Here is a 22,239-nt window from a genome sequence, read left to right as displayed (position 1 = left end):
GGGTTTAAAGTCCACCACTGAACCGATTTTCTCAAATTTAGCAGACTGTCTCATCACTGTCGGTTAATTAGGTGCAGGACGTTGATTAAACATTGAATTGAGTTTGCAGTTTCTACACAACATTCACCACATTTGTAACAAGTTTTCTTCTTGACAACACACTTTTCTGTCGTGGAACGCTTCATTGCTTCCCATATTGAAAACAGATTACAATCGTGCGTTATTTGCCGCTCTGTGGCTACTAACCATAAAGTTAATACAAAAAAATCGTGTAAGATTCAATGCCATGAACTTACTATTCCCTGTTCAGCTTAAGCTCTAAACTCCAATAAACAAAATATTTGTATCCTTCCGCTTATCACAAATACGATTGGCTAGTGATGTATCACTCCCACTCCCACGGGGAGGAGCAAATTTTACACGTGCATTTTGACAATACTGTCTCATGTTGTCCAGATACTTGCAGCAGCAACAGAAAAGAAAGAAAAATCTCGAAAGATTAAAAAAAAATATATATTTGAATTTTGCTGGTAAACAATTGTTGCTTAGTGAATAAAGGTTTACCTTGTTGATGTTTCATCACAACACTCGCTGACCCAATATTTATGTCAGCCACCTTTCAGACTTAAAAGCAGAATACGCCTTCCCAGTTGAATTGGCGCCATAATTACTGCGCATGCTTATTGTTTATTTGTATTGTTTTATTAACCACACTCGATTACAGTATTATTAGATAATCCGTATTATATTTTGGTCATTTATAATAATGTTATAGTTTTATATGGATCTTCATAGTGAAAGTAATAATCGAATCATATGAACTATTTTGCGGAAGAGTACAAGCGTCGCGTCGGTAGGCCAACAGCAAATCAGCGAGATTTAGTTTCACGTGGCTTTGTTTATCGCAGTTTAGAGCTTACGCCGAACAAGGTTTAGAACAGGAATCGTTGGCATTTCAAAAGTTGTGATTTTTATGAGTAACCCTCTACTACACAAGATATATTTATTTAGTGAAGAAATTAATTCAGTACTAACCATGTCTAATAAGAACTTCCTCATCATCAGCGAGCACAGAGCACACAAACTGAAATAAACAGAAAGAATCATTAACCTTCTTGAATAACTATCATTTGTCCTCTTATAATTTACAAATCCGTGATTAGCGAGTTGAAAATATCAAAGAAGTCAATTTTTTTCTTATATGTAGAACATAGGACGAAAAGTTAGTTCTACCTGCCATCTATGAAAAATTAGTTAAATAAATTATTAACATCAGATTTAGTTCAGGAATCATTAGCATTGGTTGTCCTGATAGCGCGGCAATATGGCTCATACGCCACGAGTATTTTGCTTCTCTTTCTTGTGGCCAGAGTAGGCGCTGCATTTGATAAAAGCTTGACAATTGAAGAACGTTTTCCGTTGGTTCTAGGTAGTGTTTTTGGAGGGAAGAAAATATCGCAGAAACCGAAAAATGTCACGATTACATAAGTATTCAACTTATCTTTCTTTGAAGCGTGATTTTTTGTAATGCATGTTGATTTATGGTGTTAAAGCCTTCGGAATAAAAACGTACTTGCTTATTTTGCTCCTGTATTGCGTGAACGAAAATGGAAACCTTTTGTTTTATGATGTATCATGCGACACTATGAAACAACACGTTACAGAAGATGATTATTTATACTCTAGATATATTTCATGTTTTCAATGTCTTCACTTGCGTTTTATGAACATGTGACAGTGTTTTAAGTATTGAATATTGTAGTATTGCATAGATGCACTGGCGCAAATCCCGGGGGATGAGGAGAACATGTCCCCTCCTATCTTGGAACTGGGAGCAGTGTCCTCCTCAAATTATCAGATTTGAAATGTGTTTTTTGGTAAGAAATGTGATGATTTGTGTCCGATTGCCAGAAAACAAAGTGACATGAAATTGATGCTCTCCCAGAAAAATCCTGAAATCTGCGCGCTTCGCAATGTTGAAGACAACTCTGCTTCCCTGATCCTCTACAACATTGTTTTTTAACTTCATAAATATTTTGGATATCGCTTAAAAAAAGTATGAAAATGGAACACGCCCCCTCCCCCAAGTGTTGAATATACACTGCTCCACAAAACTTAAGCAACTCGAAGAAAGTGGCAGAAAATAAAACGACAAGAACACTGCACCAAGTATAGTGAACAGCCAGAGGGTCCAGATGCACAATGCAACACAAGTGAAGACGAACAATACAGTTAGGATGTATAGAGTGACCAAAAAGTTCAGCACAACGATACCTCAACAGTTGAAGCTGGATTGTGCGTGGGCATAGGCAGTCAATATGGCGCGTGACCACCACGAACAGCTATACAGGCACGACATCTGGCCTGCCTGCTGCAAATCAGAGTGTTGATCAAGTCTTGCGGCAGATGGCGCCACTCCTCGAGGAGAGCTGTTTGCAGATCAGGGAGAGTGCGTGCTGGTGGACTGCGCTGCGCTATTCGCCGCCCAAGAGCATCCCACACATGCTCGATGGGTTTCAAGTCCGGCGAATATGCAGGCCATGCAATACGCGTAATGTTTTCGCACTCCAGATACTCGGACACAAGATGCGCACGGTGTGGGCGGGCATTGTCATCCATGAATAGGAAGTCTGGGCCAAATGCTCCGCGGAAATTGCACACATGTGTATTGAGAATTTCATCCTGGTACCGTTGTGCTGTCAAAGTGCCATGTTACACAATATGGAGGTCCGTTTTCCGATCCAGCATAATTCCACTCCACACCATAATGGAACCACCGCCATAGGACGGCCGTTCAGCAATGAAGTTTGGATGATAGCGTATTCCTGGCTCTCCCCACACTAGAGTCCGACCAGAATAAGACGACAGGCTGAACGTCGACTCATCGGAGAACATGACACGCCCCCATTGGTGTTCCCCCCACGCAACATGTTCCTGACACCATATGTAACGCGCACGTTTGTGCTCCAGTTTCAATGGCACACACAGCACAGCCCTTATTGCATACAGTCCTGCTCTATTGAGCCGCCAATGAACAGTTTCACGACTCACGCGTTGTCCTGTAGCCCGAAACAACTCATTGACCAGTTGAGAGCACGAAGCTTGACGGTTACGTTTGGCAGAAATTGTGAGAAATCGGTCATCGACGGCTGACGTCTTCTTCGGACGGCCTCCTCCATGACGTCTACTGACTTCACCTCCATTTTGAAAGCGATAGCACAGCCTCGACACAACACTTTTGTTCACGTTGAATTCCTGCGCCACTTCCACTTGCGATCGGCCGAATTCCAACGCCCAATTGTTTGCCCGCGGTCAAAGTCACTCAAATGCCGTCTACCAGCCATTGCAAGGTGTGTACCCCACACAAGAACCACTAACTCAATGCTTGGAGCCTCGGACACTACTGGGCTGTGGTGTACGCCTCATGGCATAAATTGTTCACCGCGCTTGCAACGATGCTGCTTATGCGATAGAGTGGGTGCTCGCCTTGCTTGTGTGTCTCTGTGTATTTGCATGCCACTAACCAGTGTTGAATGGGCCCCACACGTCACTTATACCACGTTCTCTCGGGTTGCTTAAGTTTTGTGGAGCAGTGTATATTTGCGCCGCTGCATAGATGTGTTAAGTGTGTAATACACAAAGGCGTGGGTTGGCAAGGGGGACAGACCAGTACCAGAACATCGTTTCTTAGTTTTTATTGCTATAGTTCCAATGTGTCCTATATGGCACATATGATTGTCACTACCCTGCGCAAAAAAATTGTAATTTCTCTTACTGTTTGCATGTATGGAACGAAAACATTAGGAAAATATAAAACTTACAAGCCAAAACAATTTTGTTATCCTAGTGACACTGAAGAGATTAAATTGTGCAATGCTATCTATCAACACATATGGATGAAAAATATTCAAATATGAATTCTATCTGAATCAATGGACCTCATTTTGCTGGATGACAGCAAATCCTCATGCTTTTTTTTGGGGGGGGGGAAGTCTATCTTTTCTAACCGTTGATCCTATAAGATAGCCAACCCACTTACGCGTATTAACATGAAACCGATACTGTAATATACGCTCGTCAATATGACACAAGCAGCCTGAGGTAATTTTTATCGTATGTGAGGTTCGTACCTGAGGTGATTTTTATCGTCTCACTTTCACGGGAGAACTTGGTGGGGGAAGTGGGAGAGGGAAATATTTTAAAAATAAATAGAACTTAATGACTCTTGAACCACGAAACAAATCTCGATCAAATTTCCAACCTAGATGAAGTTCGAACCTGAGATAGTTTCTGTCATATCATTTTGACGATGTAACTTAAGAGATGGGGAGTGGAAGCGACATTTAAAATATAACAAAAAATGATCGGTACTAGCGGCGAAACTATAATTTTTGTAGTCGCTGAGATTAAAAGTGACACATCTGGTGTTGTTTAAATCCAAATTCAGCCAAGCAACTTGGAGGAGGGGGAGACATCAAATTCATCGAAATAACCAATATCAGTGTCGAAGTCATAGTTTTCCATCTCGCTTAGATGAATATTGACACTGCAGATGCCGTGCCCAACAACATAGGGGGGGGGGAGGGGATATATAAAACTCATCGAAAAAGACCGATATCGAAGAGCGCTTTAGTAATACTAAACAGTGACTGAGTAACGGAAAATATTACTATTTTCTCTCAATTTAACCCAACGAAGCGGGTAATTGATAATAATAATAATAATAATAATAATAATAATAATAATAATAATAATCGACAACTACTGTGAATGCGAAATTTGTTATTATTATTATTATTATTATTATTATTATTATTATTATTATTATTATTATTATTATTATTATTATTATTATTATTATTATTATTATTATTATTGTGTGCATACGTTTGATCTTGCACCTCGAAATTACTGCAAAATATTTTTTATTTCTGTAATTTTTCGTGGATTGTATGTTTTCCTTTATTAGTGGGCAGTAATTTCTCTCTAGGACGTCGTATAAATTGATTTCGTTGTGCACTTTGGTTCGTTCCAAAGATCAGGGCTAAATTAAGTAATATTTGGCTTATAATTTCAGGTGTCCCGATAGTGTAGGGGTAACGTATTGGTCTTATCAATAATACAGCCACCTAATATAAGTTCAAATCCTGTTCACCCCAAAGTTAATTTTTTTTACAAAGTGATTCCGAAGAATCGACTTATCATACTGGATAAGTAATACATCAGAATGTGGAAGCAAATACCTGTATCATGATAGAAACGATTTACGAATGTTGGTTGGGAAAGGGCAAGGGACAAAACATCATTCAAATCCGTAGTGACCTGCTAATTCGACTGAGACTCGGTAACCCAAGAGGATAAAAAAGAGATTTTACTTATTTCAGTGCGTTTAAACAGTATTTCTGTCAGAGGTGACCAGAATTGGAGATGTTATCCCCAGATCACGGAATACATGACGCCAAAGTTCCCAGTTAATTAGATTCTCCAGACCAGGTATATCGAGCTCTTGTTCCGTTTTAACTTTGGAACATGAAGTGCGTGTGCGTGAGAGAGAGAGGGGAGAAAGAGAAAGATGCAAAGACAGGATAGGAAAACTTCAAGAAAGAGACAGAGGGAGAGGAATGAATATAAATATGAAATATACTTATCATTGCAGTGTATGATGTAGAACGCACACACTGTTTACTCAAATTATCGCCAGTGATGCTTCGTAAGTTCTCCATCAGAAAATAAATCTTTGTTTGCAGCTATTATTTTATGCGAAAAATCATACTACCTGGTGGGGAATCGAACCAAGATTTCTCATTTGGAAGTCTAGCACGCTACCACTACACCCACTGATTGCTTTAGTCAAACTTTGTTTAACAAATTGTGTAGTGTTTCTTTCTGAGACCGATAACATGAAAAGTGTATACTGCAGATCTATGATGTCTTTCGGATGTCCTGGTAATTCCCTTGCCCTTTCCCAACCAACATTCGTAAATCGTTTCTATCATGATACAGGTGTTTGCTTCCATACTCTTCTGCATTATTTGTCCAGTATGATAAGTCGATTCTTCGCTATCAATTTGTAAAAAATTAACTTTCGCGTGAACAGGATTCGAACCTATATTAGATAGCTGTATTATTCACAAGACCATTACGTTACCCCTACACTATCGGGACAACTGATATTATGAACCAAATTACTTAGTTTAGCACTGATCTTTGGAATGAACTAAAGTGCACAACGAAATTCATTTATTCGACGTACTACAGAGAAATTAATGCCCACTAATAATGGAAAAATATACAATCCACGAAAAATTACAGAAATAAAACATTTTGCTCTAATTTTGACGTTCGTGTTCAAAAGTACGTGAATAATAATAATAATAATAATAATAGTTGCCGATTATAATAATAATAATAATAATTATCAATTACCCGCTTCGTTGGGTTATATTGAGAGAAAATAGTAACATGTTCCGTTGCTCACTCACTGTTTAGTATTACTAAAGCGCTCTTCGATATCGGTCATTTTCGATGAGCTTTATATATACCCTCCCCACCCTATATTGTTGGGCACGGCATCTGTAGTGTCATTCTTCATTTCAGCGAGATTGAAAACTATGAATTCGGCACTGATATTTGTTATTTCGATCATTTTTATATATATATCTTCCTCCTTCCGGCCCCTACGTTGCCCCGTCAAACAAATGATAAAACTCGTCCCAGGTCCAAAGCTTTTCTATGTTGAAAGTTTGATAGAGATCGGTCTGGTGGTTCAAGAGTTATTACGTTTTATTCATTTTTATATATCAGCTTACCTCTCCTCCTCCGCCCCCCAAGTTCTACCGTTAAAATGAAATGCTAAAATAGCTTAACAGGTCCGAACCTTATCAATGTTGAAAATTTGATCGAGGTCAGTTGGGTGCTTCAAGAGATTAGGAGCCACAAACATAGTTAATTTCAATTTTATAATAGAGGTTATTATTATTATTATTATTATTATTATTATTATTATTATTATTATTATTATTATTATTATTATTATTATTATTATTATTATTATTATTATTATTTGCGTTCTTTTGAACTTGCACGGCGAATTTACTGCAAAATATGTTTTACTTCTCTATTTTTTTCCTGGATTGTATGTTTTCCATTTATTAGTGGGAATAAATTTATCTCTTGGCCGTTGAATAAATGAATTTTGTTGTGCACATTGGTTCAAATAACGTTAGAGGAAGAAGCCGTTTCGTTCCAAAGATCATGGCTAAACTAAATAATAATTGGCTTCTAATTTCAAGTGGCCCGATAGTGTAGGGGTAACGTAATGGCCTTATGAATAATACAGCTGTCTAACATAGGTTCAAATCCTGATCACGCTAAAATTAACTTTTTACAAAAAGATTGTGAAGAATCGACTCATCATACTGGAAAAACAATAAGTAAGTATGTGGACGCAAACACCTGTATCATGATAGAAACGATTTACAAATGTTGGTTGGGAAACGGCAAGGGAATTACCAGGATATTCCAAAGACATCATTGATCTGCAGTATACACATTTCGTGTTATCGTTCTCAGAAAGAAACACTACACCATTTGTTAAACAAAGTTTGACTAAAGCAATCAGTATTGTAGTGGTACCGTGCTGGACTTCCAAATGGGAAATATGGGCTCGAATCCCCGTCAGGAAGAATGATTTTTTCGCATAAATTAATGGCTGCAAACAGAGATTTATCTTCTGATGGAGAACTTACAAAGCATCACTGGCAATAATTTGAGTAAACAGTGTGTGCGTTCTACATTATACACTGTAATGATAAGTATCTTTCATATTTATATTCGTCCCTCTCCACTCTCTCTTGACGTTTTCCTATCTTGTTTTTGCATCTTTCACTTCTCCCCCCGATATATCTCACGAAGACACGCACTCCATGTTCCAGAGTCAAAACGGAGCAAGACTTTGATATACCTGGTCTGGAGAATCTAATTAACTGGGAACTTCGGCGTCGTATTTTTCGTGCTCTAGGGATAACATTTCCAGTCATGGTCATCTCTGACAGAAATATTGTTTATACACACCGAAATAAGTAAAATCTCTTTTTTTATCCTCTGGGTTACCGAGTTTCAGTCGAATTACCGGGTCACTACGGATTAGAATCCTAGACCCCTGGTGGTCTACATCATCGGGCTGACACGATGATACGTTTGAGGTCTTAACGTGTTCATTTTATCTGTGCAAATTACGTTATATCCGAAAGAGATTAAATCAATGGTGGATGTTTGGAACAGATAAATCTTCGGAAAAGACTAGAAAATGGTAACCTCTTTGGTTACTTGAAAACATAATTTTATTTATAGTAGTTCGACACATAATTTATTTCCATTCTATAATTCAATGTGTTTTATTCACGTTGAAATTTGAAACATGCTAGATCTAAGCAGAACATAACTTTTGGTTTCGAATGTTTGTAACTTTTCGTTACGATAAAGTTGGGACTTTTAATAAAAAGTATTTCTGATAGAAATTTAGCAGTAAAATAGCATTCTTCAATTTTCTCTTTCTTTCTTTTTTCTTTTTCTTTTTCTTTTCATTTTCTTTGTTCTATTTGCGTTACTAGACTGAAATGGAGGATATAACCAACGCTATCTGCTAGGTATTTTAGAATGTGTTTTTGGATCAGTACGTCCAACGAACTTTACCGAATTTACAATCGAGACACGCGGAAACAAAGCATGCGTGTTAAACTTTTGAAATTATCCTAAATGTGTCTCGGAGATATACAATTCTACTGGAAATTGAGTATGCTATCAATTATGAAAGTGGCATAATGAATGTTTAAAGCATCGTCTATATATTCGAATAGTTCTGAAAAAAAATGTAAAAGCAAACGTTATTTCTATATTACTGTTAGATTTCTGAAAACAGAACTTTAAAATGTTATGTTCTTTTCTTACTACGTTTGAATTCCACAGTTTCATCTGTTCCCCTTTTCTTTTTCTTTTTCTTCTTCTTCTTCTTTTTTTCTCTCTCTCTGCTTCATTTTTGTATCTCTATGTAACATCCATTTGTTTCAACTTTTCATTGCGTGTGTTTCTCCCTACATCAACTTGTGAATCTTGTTTCGTCTCGCTTTTGTTTTTTTATTTTATCGAAACTAATACATGGGTAGTTTGAAATCAGAATTGCGCTCATGTTGTTAGCTAATTTTAGTATGGGAGAGAAGAAAGGAGGAGAGAGAGGTGGTCTCTTTACCTGACAGGATTATGGGATAAGAAGGTGTATATTGGGTGGTCTAACTGCACGGCGTTAGTTGTCGCAATTTTTTTGATGCGGAGTGTAAAAGAGTTATGAAGTCACAAACATAGTCACTTTCATTTTTATTTATGAAGGTAGATTTTTTAAATATATGTATTTCATTTAAATCTTTTGGGGAATATTTAACTTCATTGTTTTTTTAATAATGGTGTCTACCTACAGGACTACAACCATACACATATAAAGGTAAAACTCAGAATCTCTTCTTTTTGTTTTTATTTCTTATATTGTCTTTTATTCCCTTTCATTTTATAACATCCGTGTAATTCTTAAAATATATCAACTCTGTCAAATCACATAACATCATACACGACAACTTATATCACTATTACCTTCTTATTGTCAAGACTCCATTAATTATTTATTTTCTTTTCTCAGTTGTTATACTAACGTTTTTACAGCAAGCAATTATATGATGTTACAACACCTATATATACAGATTACATGTATAGAACCAACATATACTTTTAACGAATGAGATTACATTTTATTTATTTCTATTTAGAATCAAAAACAACATATAATTTCTTTTTTGTTCTTCTTCTACACGACAGATTTTGTATTTTTATGCACCGTTATCCCAAAATCAAAATATAAAAATGGAAGTAGTCCAATGTATCAATGCATTGATACACGATATCTTTGTAATTTTATTTTATTTACATCAGTTAAAAATGCTCCCACGGTCACATACAAACAGCCTCTTCTTCTCAGCTCCTAAGAATATCGTTGAAGTTTCCCTCGATAAAGTGCTCCTGCAATCAGCGTTGTGAGCAGGTTTCTTCATAAAATATCTGACGCAAAAAATATAGCTAAATTTATACATAGCAGAATTTAACAACAAAATGAGCATAATATTTCTGAGCTTTACTACGTATAGTAACTTAAAATATATTGTAGTATTCTTCCTGATACTACAACAGTACATTGTATATTTGTAATTTTGGGCAATAAGATTTCCTAAATATGTACTAGGCTGGCTGATTTTATTATCAGAAGAAGAGAAAGAAATGTTTTAAAGTAATATGATTGTTAATCAAGGATGTTATAATAGAGGATCTGCCCATATGTATCTTCATCCTATTAAGTCGATGAAGCCAAAAAGCAAGCGAGCATAGGCACGTCTGATTGGCTACTCTAGTTTCCGCCATCGTCTGATTGGCTATTTTAGTTTCCGCCATGATTGTTGGCTCAAAACATTGCAATCCTATTGAGCGGAGTGGGCAGAATAGGGATGGAGAAACTGTGACGTATGGCTTCCAGATTTTGTTGTAAGGGCAGATCCTCTATTTTATAAGATCCTTGTTGTTAATACATAAAAGATATTCAAGTGTTCTAAAATAATAAAGTTTTGGATAGCAGGTTGTCAGGGGCAACCAGAAATATAATATAAATAAATGAAATCAATAAAAGGGACGGAGTGTGTGTTATTTTAATGGCTCAAATTTAATTATAAAAAAGAACCAGTTATATATATTTAATCGTTGTGATACTTTCAAATCAAGCATTTTCACAGCGTCTCAAAGTACCAAAATCTCTTTAACTTTTCGCTTTGCGTCCAGTTTCTATCATGATACTGGCTATATTTTAGTGACATAATAGATCGCGCACTCCACTAAGAGTCCATAGCTCAAGCTAATCCTTATTCAAAACAAATCTCATTCAAATTAGCTACGTTTACAACTATCTATTAGAGACCTACAGTTTCTGAGACTTCAACTTGCCGTTGAAACCGTGAAGAATATGGGAGAGTGATCAAAGGTAAAATGCTTGCTCTAGTGTGACAATGCAACAGCTTAAAATATAAGAGCTAAAAGTTACAGTTTGTTTCATTTTTTTCTAATATTAAATTTTGATTGAAAAACAGATTTAACTGAAAAGAAAACAAACGACTAGAATTTGACAATTATGGGCGCTAAATAGGCCAAAATTACAGATACAGCGGACTCCAGACTATTTTGTCCAATATGGAGACAACGCAGGTAGATAACAAATAAGCTGGATTTTATTATTCACTTGTAGCCTCACCCATACCAACAAAAAGTACACTTTTTATACCAAAATCCGTTGGTATTCATACTTTATTCTGTCCTCTTAGACCAATAATTTCTAAATGTGTCTGAAATATTTTACACTGTACGTTAAAAAAAAAAAAAAAAAACTTTATTACAAAAATCGAAGACTAAGAAAAAATATTTTGCACATTTTAAGATAAATTTTAGAATAAAATAACTGTCTCCATATATTTAAAAAATAGTGTAATGAGCTTTATATTACTTCATTTTATGTTAAAGAGTAATATGTAGATATGCAGGGATTTTCATTACCCCCATAAACATTGATTTAATACTTTAAAGGTAGAGTTACGTGTAAAAAGTGGTTACCATTATTCGGTACAATGTTAAAATTCATATTTCTTTTAAAAATGTTAATCATTAGATGTTTGATATTCTCTACCGTCTTTTGTGTTTGTAAACAGGAAACATTGACGACTTCTCATGTCAACATAGAACAATTTGTCTGGCACAATTTCCATGTTACCCTGTTTTATACCTTCCTGTTACGAAAATAAATTTGTGGATAAATATTGGGAAAATTTAATTTATCTTGTTGTTATAATGTATTAGTCCACCAGCGAACGAGTGAGGGCGGCCGATTTTGGAACTAAAATACAAACAACAGTGTTTCTAACCGGATCACTTGTAATTAATCTATCACAGTTGTTTTTGCCCTGTTCATAATAAACCACTTCACGCATATGTTCAAGTTAAGACAAACACAATTTCAAAAGTTATGGAAGTTATTTTCAGAACATTTTAAGGGACTGCAAGAAAAAAAAAGTACATACACCCTCCATATTAATATGACAATAACTTGCGAATAAACTAACCTCAGTGTTGTACAAAGGAACACTGAGAACTTCGTAGCATTAGAGTGTAAGGAATTCCTAATTCATCTGTTAACGAAACCTCGAAGTTCATCTTTGTGAATCAAAGTTATACTTTGGCAACTGCGCTTTCATTGTTTAAAGCAAGTTCTGTTGTGTAATTTTTAGATAAGGCGTCTTCGAAATTGCTACCAATTTGGACCATGTGATCGATCGATTGACAGTACCTTCAGTAACAAATTTGCATTGAGATCATTTTCAGATGTGCTGCAAAAGACTGGTGAGAGAGAAACTGATAATCTAACCGCCTCCGAAGGAGATTTGAATCCGACCCTAATTAAGAAGGTAGATAAAGATAACTTTCTCTGATATCTAACCTGTCATTATTTAGCACGGTTTGGTAATTTAAAAATTCAGTATTTCTACCATATTTTGAAAAAAAAATATTTAAAAGAAATAAACCCAATGTTACATTGAGGCGGTAGGGGAGCGATTAAAATTTAAAGTGGGGAGCCTGACAATTGATTTCTTATAGCTCGTGAAATTCAGAAAAAATGAATTTCATATTAAAAAAGAAATACAAAATACATTTTCAGGGTAACTCTTACATTCATTATGTTATTATAAAGTTAATGGTACTTTTGAAATTGATTAGAGTGAATAGATATGTATTTAAGTAACAAAACCACTTGCGTAAGTTTTTCAAAATATCAAGTTAGAAGAACGAAGTTTGTCTTCCACTGCTATCTCATTGCTCAAAGATACCGGCAATGAAACAATTGGCCGGAAATCTGCGTAGCACATTTTAGTACTTACACTTAAAATAAAAATACAGCTGTTTAAAGACGATTGATTACCTTTGTCTTTGAATTTCATATGTGCACACAGAATTTGTTAAACAAGACCGTACATCTGATATGTTTGAACTATATGCAACTTATGCTCACGGGCTAAACTCAGTCTTCTGAAGTCAATCGACAAATGATTACGTATTACAGACACAAAGACAACACTAGGCTCCCAAGTTTCAAAATTATATTGTGTATGAAAACAGATAATAGAATTAATTCTTTGTCACAAGAGACCTAAGGTCTGAAAGAAATTTAGAGGGAGTTCAAAGGGAATTTCTATACTCGTAAATAAAAGTTGTGAATTTATTGTGTATTGAACCAATGATATTTATGCTTACATTACCCATACGCTGATGTTTTATCGATACTTTTATTTCACATTTACCAAAAGGCTGGATTACGATTATAATCCTAAAAGAAAGATACATTGTAATCAGGTTTTACAAGGCAATCCCGAAAGACAAGCTATCCAATCCCGTAGCCCTTTAAAAAATTAAGGAAAATTTCTTCTTCACTTCCTTTTCCCCAAAAGGGTTCACATTAATCGAAAAAATGAAATGAAATTTCTTTAGTTTAACGTCCCATGATTATGCTCTTTATGCTAGAGGAGACAGATGATTAATGAAAATGAAACATTGTAAAATTAATTGTTGGGCTCTCACAGAACCACGTACAACAAAGACACATGCGCTAGCCAATAGACCAACGGAGAGAACTTCCAAGTTCTCGAGTGGAAACGTATCGGAATTCTTTCTTGGCTACAACTCAAGGAAATAATTTAGTTGTCAATCGATAGACCTACATTAAAACAAATACAAGCATCGCGAGCCTTAACTTGATTTAAACTTACAGTTACAAGATATTGCGCAAGTATCTAAGCTACCAACCCATAATTAATATTTTAGTCATTACGTCTTATTACTAAGTTTTACAGGTTTTTACTGTTTTATAATGAAATCAAATAAAACGTAATCAATTTTTTTATATAATCTGCTTAATACACGGTAGAAACTCACTTGTATGCTATCTTGTTCTTAAATTGTTAATTTCCATGCATATGCCATTATCCACAATACATCTGCATTACTGCAGGAATAACCATTACTGCATTCAATAACAACTATATAATTTATGGAGTTCTTTATTAAGCGAAACAGATTAGGCTACTTATAACATGTAAACTGCAGAGTGACTTTTGAAAATCGTTGGATACACTGCAGAGTGACGCTCTCCGTTCCCCTGTCCCACCGCGCTTACCTAGAAACTGATGTAAACACTACACTAGCGCCCTCCACGAAAAACCGCACTAATATCCTGGTCAGGTAATACCATATTTAACTATGGCAGAAGTAAAAACAAAAACAAAAATGACATGGAACAAATACTGAACCTTAGACCGTCTTATTTACCTACTCGCTTTAGCATCACGGTTATGAGGGCACTGGCTAACCCTTGTATGTGAAATGTTAATAACTTTATCTCAAAGAAAATAAACAATATCGTATTTTTTTAAAAATATGGTCGTAACTAGTATATTAGTTCTTCGAGATAAAAAAATAAACATTGCTAGTTCTTACGTAGAAGAACACATGAAATTATGGAACAATGATAATGTTTTAAGCTTTAAGTGACATATACACGTAGAACTGCAGACTTCAGCAACTCTGGATCCATATAGTGAAGAACAGCAGTCAAAAATTAGTATCCATAATGTTCCATGAACCGTATGTACAATTGAAGAAAATAACACTGAATTTCGTGAATTGCCATTTAAAACTCAAATAAATATCGCTAATTCTATTATTCCGTGTTATATACATATAATCCCGTGAAATCAATATAAGTAAAAAAAAATAATAGCAATATCATTCTTTTCCTTCAAGGCTAAGAAAATTTTTAAACATTTAACATCACTTTGGGAATCAGTTTCAATCAAGCAATGTTTGTCGTAGTGTTCTGAAAGATACTTTTTACTAATTAAAAGGTTTGATTGATAGAATCCAATTCGTGGCTGTTTATTTCTTAATTCTACTCGAATTTAACATTGTGGTTTCCTATGAATGTATAATGCACATTTTTGCAAGAGCTGTTGATTTTTACTTTCTCCACGCACAACAGCGAGCTCAATTAGTAAAATGAGATAGATTTGTAGATGGTAAGAGTGTAAGATTAAATAGCACGACAGAGCTCGTAGGATTACTATTATTTTCTGTCAGCAGTGGCGTATTTACGATTTTGTTTCGGGAGGGGCTTTGCTAACTTTCGGGGGGGGGGGGGCTTTGCCTGGAAATGTGAAAATTCTGCAAGATATTTCATTTACTTTACTATACTAAGTAAGATTTCGGGGGGGGCTTAAGCCCGGAAGCCACCCCCCTAAATACGCCACTGTCTGTCAGTATGACAATATCTTAATATACTGCTTCATCATTGATTACAAGACATACAAAAGAAAAAAAGAACTCTGCGAATACTTTTTGTTAAAGTATTTAGAGCAGAACTCAAATGGATTGTTCTCTATACACATAAGCATTACTCCTACATATGGCGTAGCAAAATCGTATGTTTATACAGATGTAGACACTACGGAAGTTATATAAATATCGCGGGCTATGAGGAACAGAACTTGTCTTGAATCCTAACATACGAATAAGGTGGAGAGAAATATTGGAAAATAAATAATAATCTGCATTTTTTTTTTTTTTTTTTTTGCATAAGAAAAAGTAACATTTATCGCTAAACGCCAAGAAAATAAAATAATAAGTGTGACTTGTTTTCCATCTTAGCCACGGTGTTGTAAAAAATAAAAAGTATTTCAAAAGTACCTTTAAATATTGCGTTATTAGCACAGTCGGTTGGCGTTCAAATATAACGGTATCAGGATTAAAACTTGCGCAAGATGATCGACTCCTTTTTATTTTTCGTGCATTCAAATAGTATTTTCCCCATCATTTTGTACAGAAAAGATGATGAAGGAACCAATTTAGAGACACAGAGGCAGAAAAACAGAAAGAAAGGAAGAGAGAGCATGAGAGAGAGAGAGAGAAAGAAAGAAAGTAAGTAAGAAAGAAAGAATATATTTTTAAAACATATCTAAAATATAAGGATAGGAATCTCGTGCGATGCATGTTAATTACAATTCTTCTTTCCCTTCTTGTATTGTGAAATAATGCTTGTGAAAACTGATAGTATTTTCCTAAGTCCAAGCTATTTGTCAAAAAGACACTGTGTATTTATTAGATAGAGGAGAGGAAGGGAATGGCGATCAGTTGGGAATGGCCATCAGCAACCTTTGCCCTCTTGCGTGACCGGAGAAGTCAAACTAGTGCTGCCATCTTCCTCTTGTAGCAAGGTTTCTTGTTGTCACAGAAGACTGAAGTCTACAGCATGCTGAAAGTTGTTTTTGTTGATTTTCTTATAAGGATCTGCATATTTCAACTCACGATACGTACAATTTTAAGTTGTAAGATCTTGAAGTTACTAAGATTCATAAAAAGTTATGTTTACGTCTAACGTACAACACATAGTTATATTTCAAATAAACTACGTTTTACAGAATAACCAGCTCAATTTTCAAAATGGCGCAATGTTGGGAATGCCGATCAATGTGATCGGTCTACCATCATGGTGATCGTCATTCTTAACAAACATTTGGAATAATTCTCCAGCCAAAATTTATAAAAGAGGCTAGACCTAAGATAGGTAATACGCCTACTTGAATCAAACACTGAAACTTTGGTATCGTTGTAACCTTTGTGGATCGTGGGTGCATGCTGACTGTGACGTGTCTTTGAAAAAAAGTCAATAAAACATTCAGTTGACATTTCTCGGTCTTTCGAAGGCGCAGTGTAGAAAGAAAAACTTGAACTGCCTATGAAACTATGTGTGTTTATTAAGTTTGACTGTGATCGCCATTACCAACATGTGATGAGAACTGCGACCAAAGTTCCCGAACTGAAAGAATGATCCTCTTTTTATTTTACACACTTATTGTAAGAAGGATTGGAGTACGTATATATTTTGCAAATGAAACTACGTAATAACCCATTTTTCTTAGGTGATCTCCATTGTCCACGTCTCCCCTAATAAAAATATATTGAATTGAGGGTATTACAGTAAATTGATTGTCTTTAATAGAGAATCTTTGAAGGCGCTTCGCTGTTTGTTTTTTGAGTGGGAAATGACACATTTATATGCTTTAAGGCTCTCAATACGTTCAAATCTCACATTATAAATGATCGAGTTACAATTTTTCTCTGCTTGTATACTCATGTTACATTCTCCAGCTTCCATCCTCTTTTCACAATTTGTCTTTAAAGGTGACGAATATTTAGAAACACAATTCTGTATTTTCCAGTGATTTGCGAATAGTTCTCTTGTGTTGGAGCCATTTGTTGTTCATTTTCGAAAGATAAGATTTCCTCCTGAGATGGATTTAAACGTTTGGAGATGCATGTGTGCAATGGAGAGATAATTTTAACAATATTTTTTTTTAAAGTTATAGTTGTACGATAAAACTGTGTAGATATTTTCTTAAGAGAAAGGAGTGAAAATGCCAGACATGTCTGAAGAGCATTAAAATGTTAATTTCTCTGTATGATCTATTGCTACTTGTAGTAATGTCTGCAATTACACAACTGTCTTAAATCTGTCTCATATTTCCTCCAAATAGGCCCTATTTACTACCTTCACAACTTCTTTACCCCTTTATTGTTTTCAACCAACAATACTTTCTAGATTTGTGGGTTGCATAAGAAATAGGTTACTACACATTTTCGGGTGGTAATGCGGAAGTATTCGCGCTTGTGCTATAAAAGGGCAGGCGTTTAAAGAACTGTTCTCTGAAGCAGAGATTCCTAGAAAGGCCCAAATCAGAACACGTAAAGAGAGAATAACATAAACCGTCGTGAGTTACAGTATATTACCAAATCTTTCATAGCCATTTTTGGAATTTTAATTAACGTCCCTTCCAGCAGCGAGGCTATATGAGGCGTATACCTACAGCTGAACTATATCAGATCTGAGCTATATCAGTTCATTCCGGAAGTCGAACCCGCATCATCATCTTCTAAGCTAAAGACGCATACGCTAAGCGCTTAGTTACTACGGAGCTCTCTCATCGTCATTAAGCATGACTGCAGACTTCATATAAAAATTAATGATTTTCTTTTGTTTGGTCGTTTCTAATACTTATTCTTATTAGCATTCTAGTCCGGTGTTGTGAAAAGGAATCTCCCAGTGCTCCACTGCAAGCAGAGAGAGAGAGAGAGAGATGAAGATCCCCTCAAGGGTCCACTGCAAGCCAGGAGGGACAGGAGCTTATAGCTCCACTGTAAGCTAAAGGCTTTAGTTTACGCAAAGTTCTTCCAAAGCTCCATTTCAAGCTAAGGAAGGGGATTTTACCAGCCGGAGACTGATTCTTGTTGCTGAGATTGTGTCGCTTATGTAGGTGTTCCAGGTGAGGCATGACGTTGGTGATCCTTCATCGTCACATGACCAGTGGTGTCCCTGTTATCTGAAGTTATAGTAACCCGTAGCTATAGTACGTAGTAAGACGCACATGGTTGATGTTTATCAATGTAAGCACATGTTGGTTGTTTGTAAATAAAAGCATGTGGGATATTACACTATTAATTGAGAAAAATATCGCGCCACACAGATCAAACTCCTTTACGTGGTGTGCACGTGACACTGCTACTTGATTTTTCAAACATTGAAATTGGTACTATACGATGAACGACGTCACAAATTAGGGATGAGAGTTGAGAATGGGGGATGTTGAGTGTATGACGTCAGTGATGTGAAACAGTGGGATGCTAGTATTGGAGACTACGTCACACTCATGTATGCAAAATGGGGATTAATTAAATGGACCCTGCATACGATCACAAGCTGAAGGCCAAAAGAATTGAATAACAGTCGGTAGAGCAAATGTTTACAATTAATGCAAAATTTTGAAAAAGTATTTTACTATGATGAGACTCTTAGTATTAGGGCCCTCTGCAGTTTTAACGCACGACCTGAGAAAGAAAATTACTCACGAAAACATAAAATATGCCCAGCAGATTCATGGCGTTATCCAAATCACAGCATACGGCCTCTAAAGAAACATGTTACATTCAAATTTTGGCACGTACCTTTAGCTGTCCTGAGGTGGTTGGCAAAGGAGGTTAGATGGTTAATCCTTTTAATGGCGATCAGGGATCGAAACATAAGATTCAACACAATACACATAGCACTCGCACAAACGAAACGAGAAAGAAAAAAAATTGAACACTGTTAAATTTATAAGCTCTGATCAGGCCTTTTACTTATTTGAGTTCACAGTTCGTGCGCGCTCTTCTTTTAGTTTACGATGTCATCCTCTATAGAATACGCCTACCATGAACTGCATTATCACACTAGCAAGATGTCAGCACAGGTTAATGAAATACAGGAAAATTTCATTGACAATGAAATTAAAGGTATATAGTTACATATAGAACTCAGTACAATTATTTTGCTAACAATGCTTTACATCACGATCTACTTTCTTTGCTGTAAAATGTAGTTTTCGAACCATTTGTTCATAATACTAGTCAACTTTTACATTATGAGACTATAATGAAACAATGCCTATCACGAATATCAAATCGACTCACAAATATCCTTGAGTTTCAACAAAGTGAGTACAGGGGCCTCTTTATCAAGGTCCAACGAGTCCACACTTCCTTAAATTTTGTTCAATGTTTTCTAATAATATACTTTTGTTTTGTCTGTACTAGTAACTTACTGGACAACGTCCAAGACATTGCCTATCGTTATTTATTCTACTTGGTAGTTTACTTTGTAATAAGGGCAAAGCCGAAGGTGTTGTTCCATCTCATTTATTCTAGTCACTTCTTATGTTGTGAAGGGAAATGCATTGCTTCTTGTTATTTGTAATAGTCAATCTTCATTTTCTGAGAGGGCCACGCCAAAGGTATTGCTCATACATCCATAAAGATCTATGTGTGTGTGTGCATGTTCAACCATAACTCTGGAACGCACGGAGTTATTTTAACCAAACTTGGTGTGCATGTTCAACCATAACTCTGGAACGCACCTAGTTATTTTAACCAAAATTTGTTTGCATGTTCAACCATAACTCTGGAACGCACAAAGTTTTTTTAACCAAACTTGGTGTGCATGTTCAACCATAAATCTGAAACGCACTGAGTTATTTTAACCAAACTCGGTACGCAGATGATGTATAAAATGAAATAAAATTAAACCTTTGAGTTTAACGTACCATGATTATACCCTTTAGGCTAAGGAACACAAAAATTAAGCCAAGATAATGATGATGGAAGAATTGGTGGAATGAGAAAGTGGAGGAAAACCAAAGTACCACGAGGAAACTCACGGACAGGATGTTTTCCACCACAAACTTACTTGAATCGAGCCAGGAACCCCAAACACCCGAGTACAAAGCAATTTCCTCTACTTTTTTATACTCGGGCCTGTGCTAATTTTAAGCACTTCTAGCACGTTACCGTTGTAAGAGTTAAGACCTACCAACCTACATCGATACTAGTCCAGGAACTTTAGCATTTTTCTTCGGAAAAAATAGAAGCCAAGGTTTTTCTTCACAAAAACGTTCATTAGGTCATTCTAAATGACATATCAAAAGTCCCCGACTTTCTGGTGTACGCTTCCTGTTTTTCAGGGGTGGAAGTGGGGGAGGAAAATGCAATTTAAAATATAATCAAATTCAGCTTATTTGCATGTTAACCTAAATATTCCGAATTAAAAACAAAATTTACCGGGAACGCTTAGCACATTCGGTCGTAAATGTTTCACAGGAAGTCCTAAAGAACATCGGGTCGGGTTTCGGAAATATGACGTCATCAAAATGGCCAACACCAGAATTTGTAGTGTTTTGTGGGAATGGTTATTACTTTCCGCAGAATAGTGGTAAAACCGTCACTTTTGTTTCAGATTCAAGATAATTAATTACCAAATGTACGGAATGAAACGTGCTTCTGTATCGTTAATTTCTTTCGAGATACAATAACAAAAAAAAATAGTTTTTGAGTACCTGGTTTTAAGTATAAATACAAATAACTCAGTAATCATACAATATTTCAAAATATATCTTCAAATATATTTTAAAATATATCTTATATTGTAAAGACAATATAAGCCTACTTTTTTGAAAAAAAATTGAAAAAATTGGATATAAGATCCAATATTGCATTAGAATCCATAAGTCACACACACCCCAGACACAGAAACAAAAATGAGGATTTACAACGTTCGGTGATAGATTCTTATCGTTTCTAGAATGAGAAATGTAAAATTCAGAGTAATAATGAATAAGAAATGTAAACTATTCAACTTACCTAAAATGGTTTACTTATTGAGTTCCTTTGCTGATTGATTAATAATAATTGTAATTATAGCATGTCCACCTGGTTTGGGACATGCTATAATCACAATTATTATTTATCAATCAGCAAAGGAACTCAATAAGTATTCGGCCTCTATTTCTTCGGCGTCCATGAATATTTCACATTCAGAGATTCCTTCTGTTGGAGTGACATTCATACAGGATTGTCCGTGACAATTTGCACAAGCAAGAGAGCAGAACAGACCCTGCTTTCGACATCCACACACATTGCCGCATCCTTTAAATCATGAACAGAAAATCATTTTAAAATGACGGTGGAGCAGGTGGCTGCGTTGATCGAATTAGTACTAACAAATTGTCTTTCATAACCCAACTCCACTCCTCAGGATTTAGTTGGTTTCCGACCCATGTTTGTACGTGGTAATAAACCCGAAACAAATGTTGTGCTGCAGCTGAAGTCGGTGGTATGGCTTTTAAATCGACAGACACCTTTCTATTCACTTGTACATTTGGGAAAGGGTTGTGGGCACTGAACCACTCTGATACTTTCCTAACATCTTCTTGGTCCCGTTTGATTCGAGATTCTCGTGCATATACGTGCTGTTCTCCACTTGCAAACGAAATCCCACAAAAGATTTCTAGTCCTTCAGAAATGTTGCTCGCATTTAACAAACCAACAACAAACTTAGTTAAAACATTCTTTTTTGTACTTCTTCCACAAAGCCTCCTCGTATCTTTGAAGTCTTCATGAGTGACTGTTTTATTACCATATCTTTTGGAGTTCCACTAAAAAATTTGTCTGATCGCTTAACAGTGAAAAAGT

At 35.8% G+C, this 22,239-nt stretch overlaps 2 protein-coding genes across 2 annotated transcripts in view; one reads left to right on the top strand and one right to left on the bottom strand.

The window, feature by feature from the left end:
* Nucleotides 1–22,239, top strand: part of LOC145683649 (solute carrier organic anion transporter family member 74D-like) — a 498,670-nt gene that overhangs the window by 97,374 nt on the left and 379,057 nt on the right. The window lies entirely within an intron of this gene.
* The window catches only part of LOC145683648 (uncharacterized), a 78,792-nt gene that overhangs the window by 28,543 nt on the left and 28,010 nt on the right, over nt 1–22,239 (bottom strand). Inside the window, exon 2 of the mRNA XM_081754988.1 lies at nt 1,036–1,084. Coding sequence (XP_081611114.1) covers nt 1,036–1,084 — 49 coding nt within the window. The remainder of the gene's footprint in view (nt 1–1,035; nt 1,085–22,239) is intronic.

This window comes from Thermobia domestica, chromosome 4 (assembly GCF_964235325.1).
Source record: "Thermobia domestica chromosome 4, izTheDome1.hap1.1, whole genome shotgun sequence".
Classification (NCBI taxonomy): domain Eukaryota; kingdom Metazoa; phylum Arthropoda; class Insecta; order Zygentoma; family Lepismatidae; genus Thermobia; species Thermobia domestica.
The sequence above is the reverse complement of the archived record's forward strand: the minus strand, read 5'-3'. Positions and strand labels throughout refer to the sequence as shown.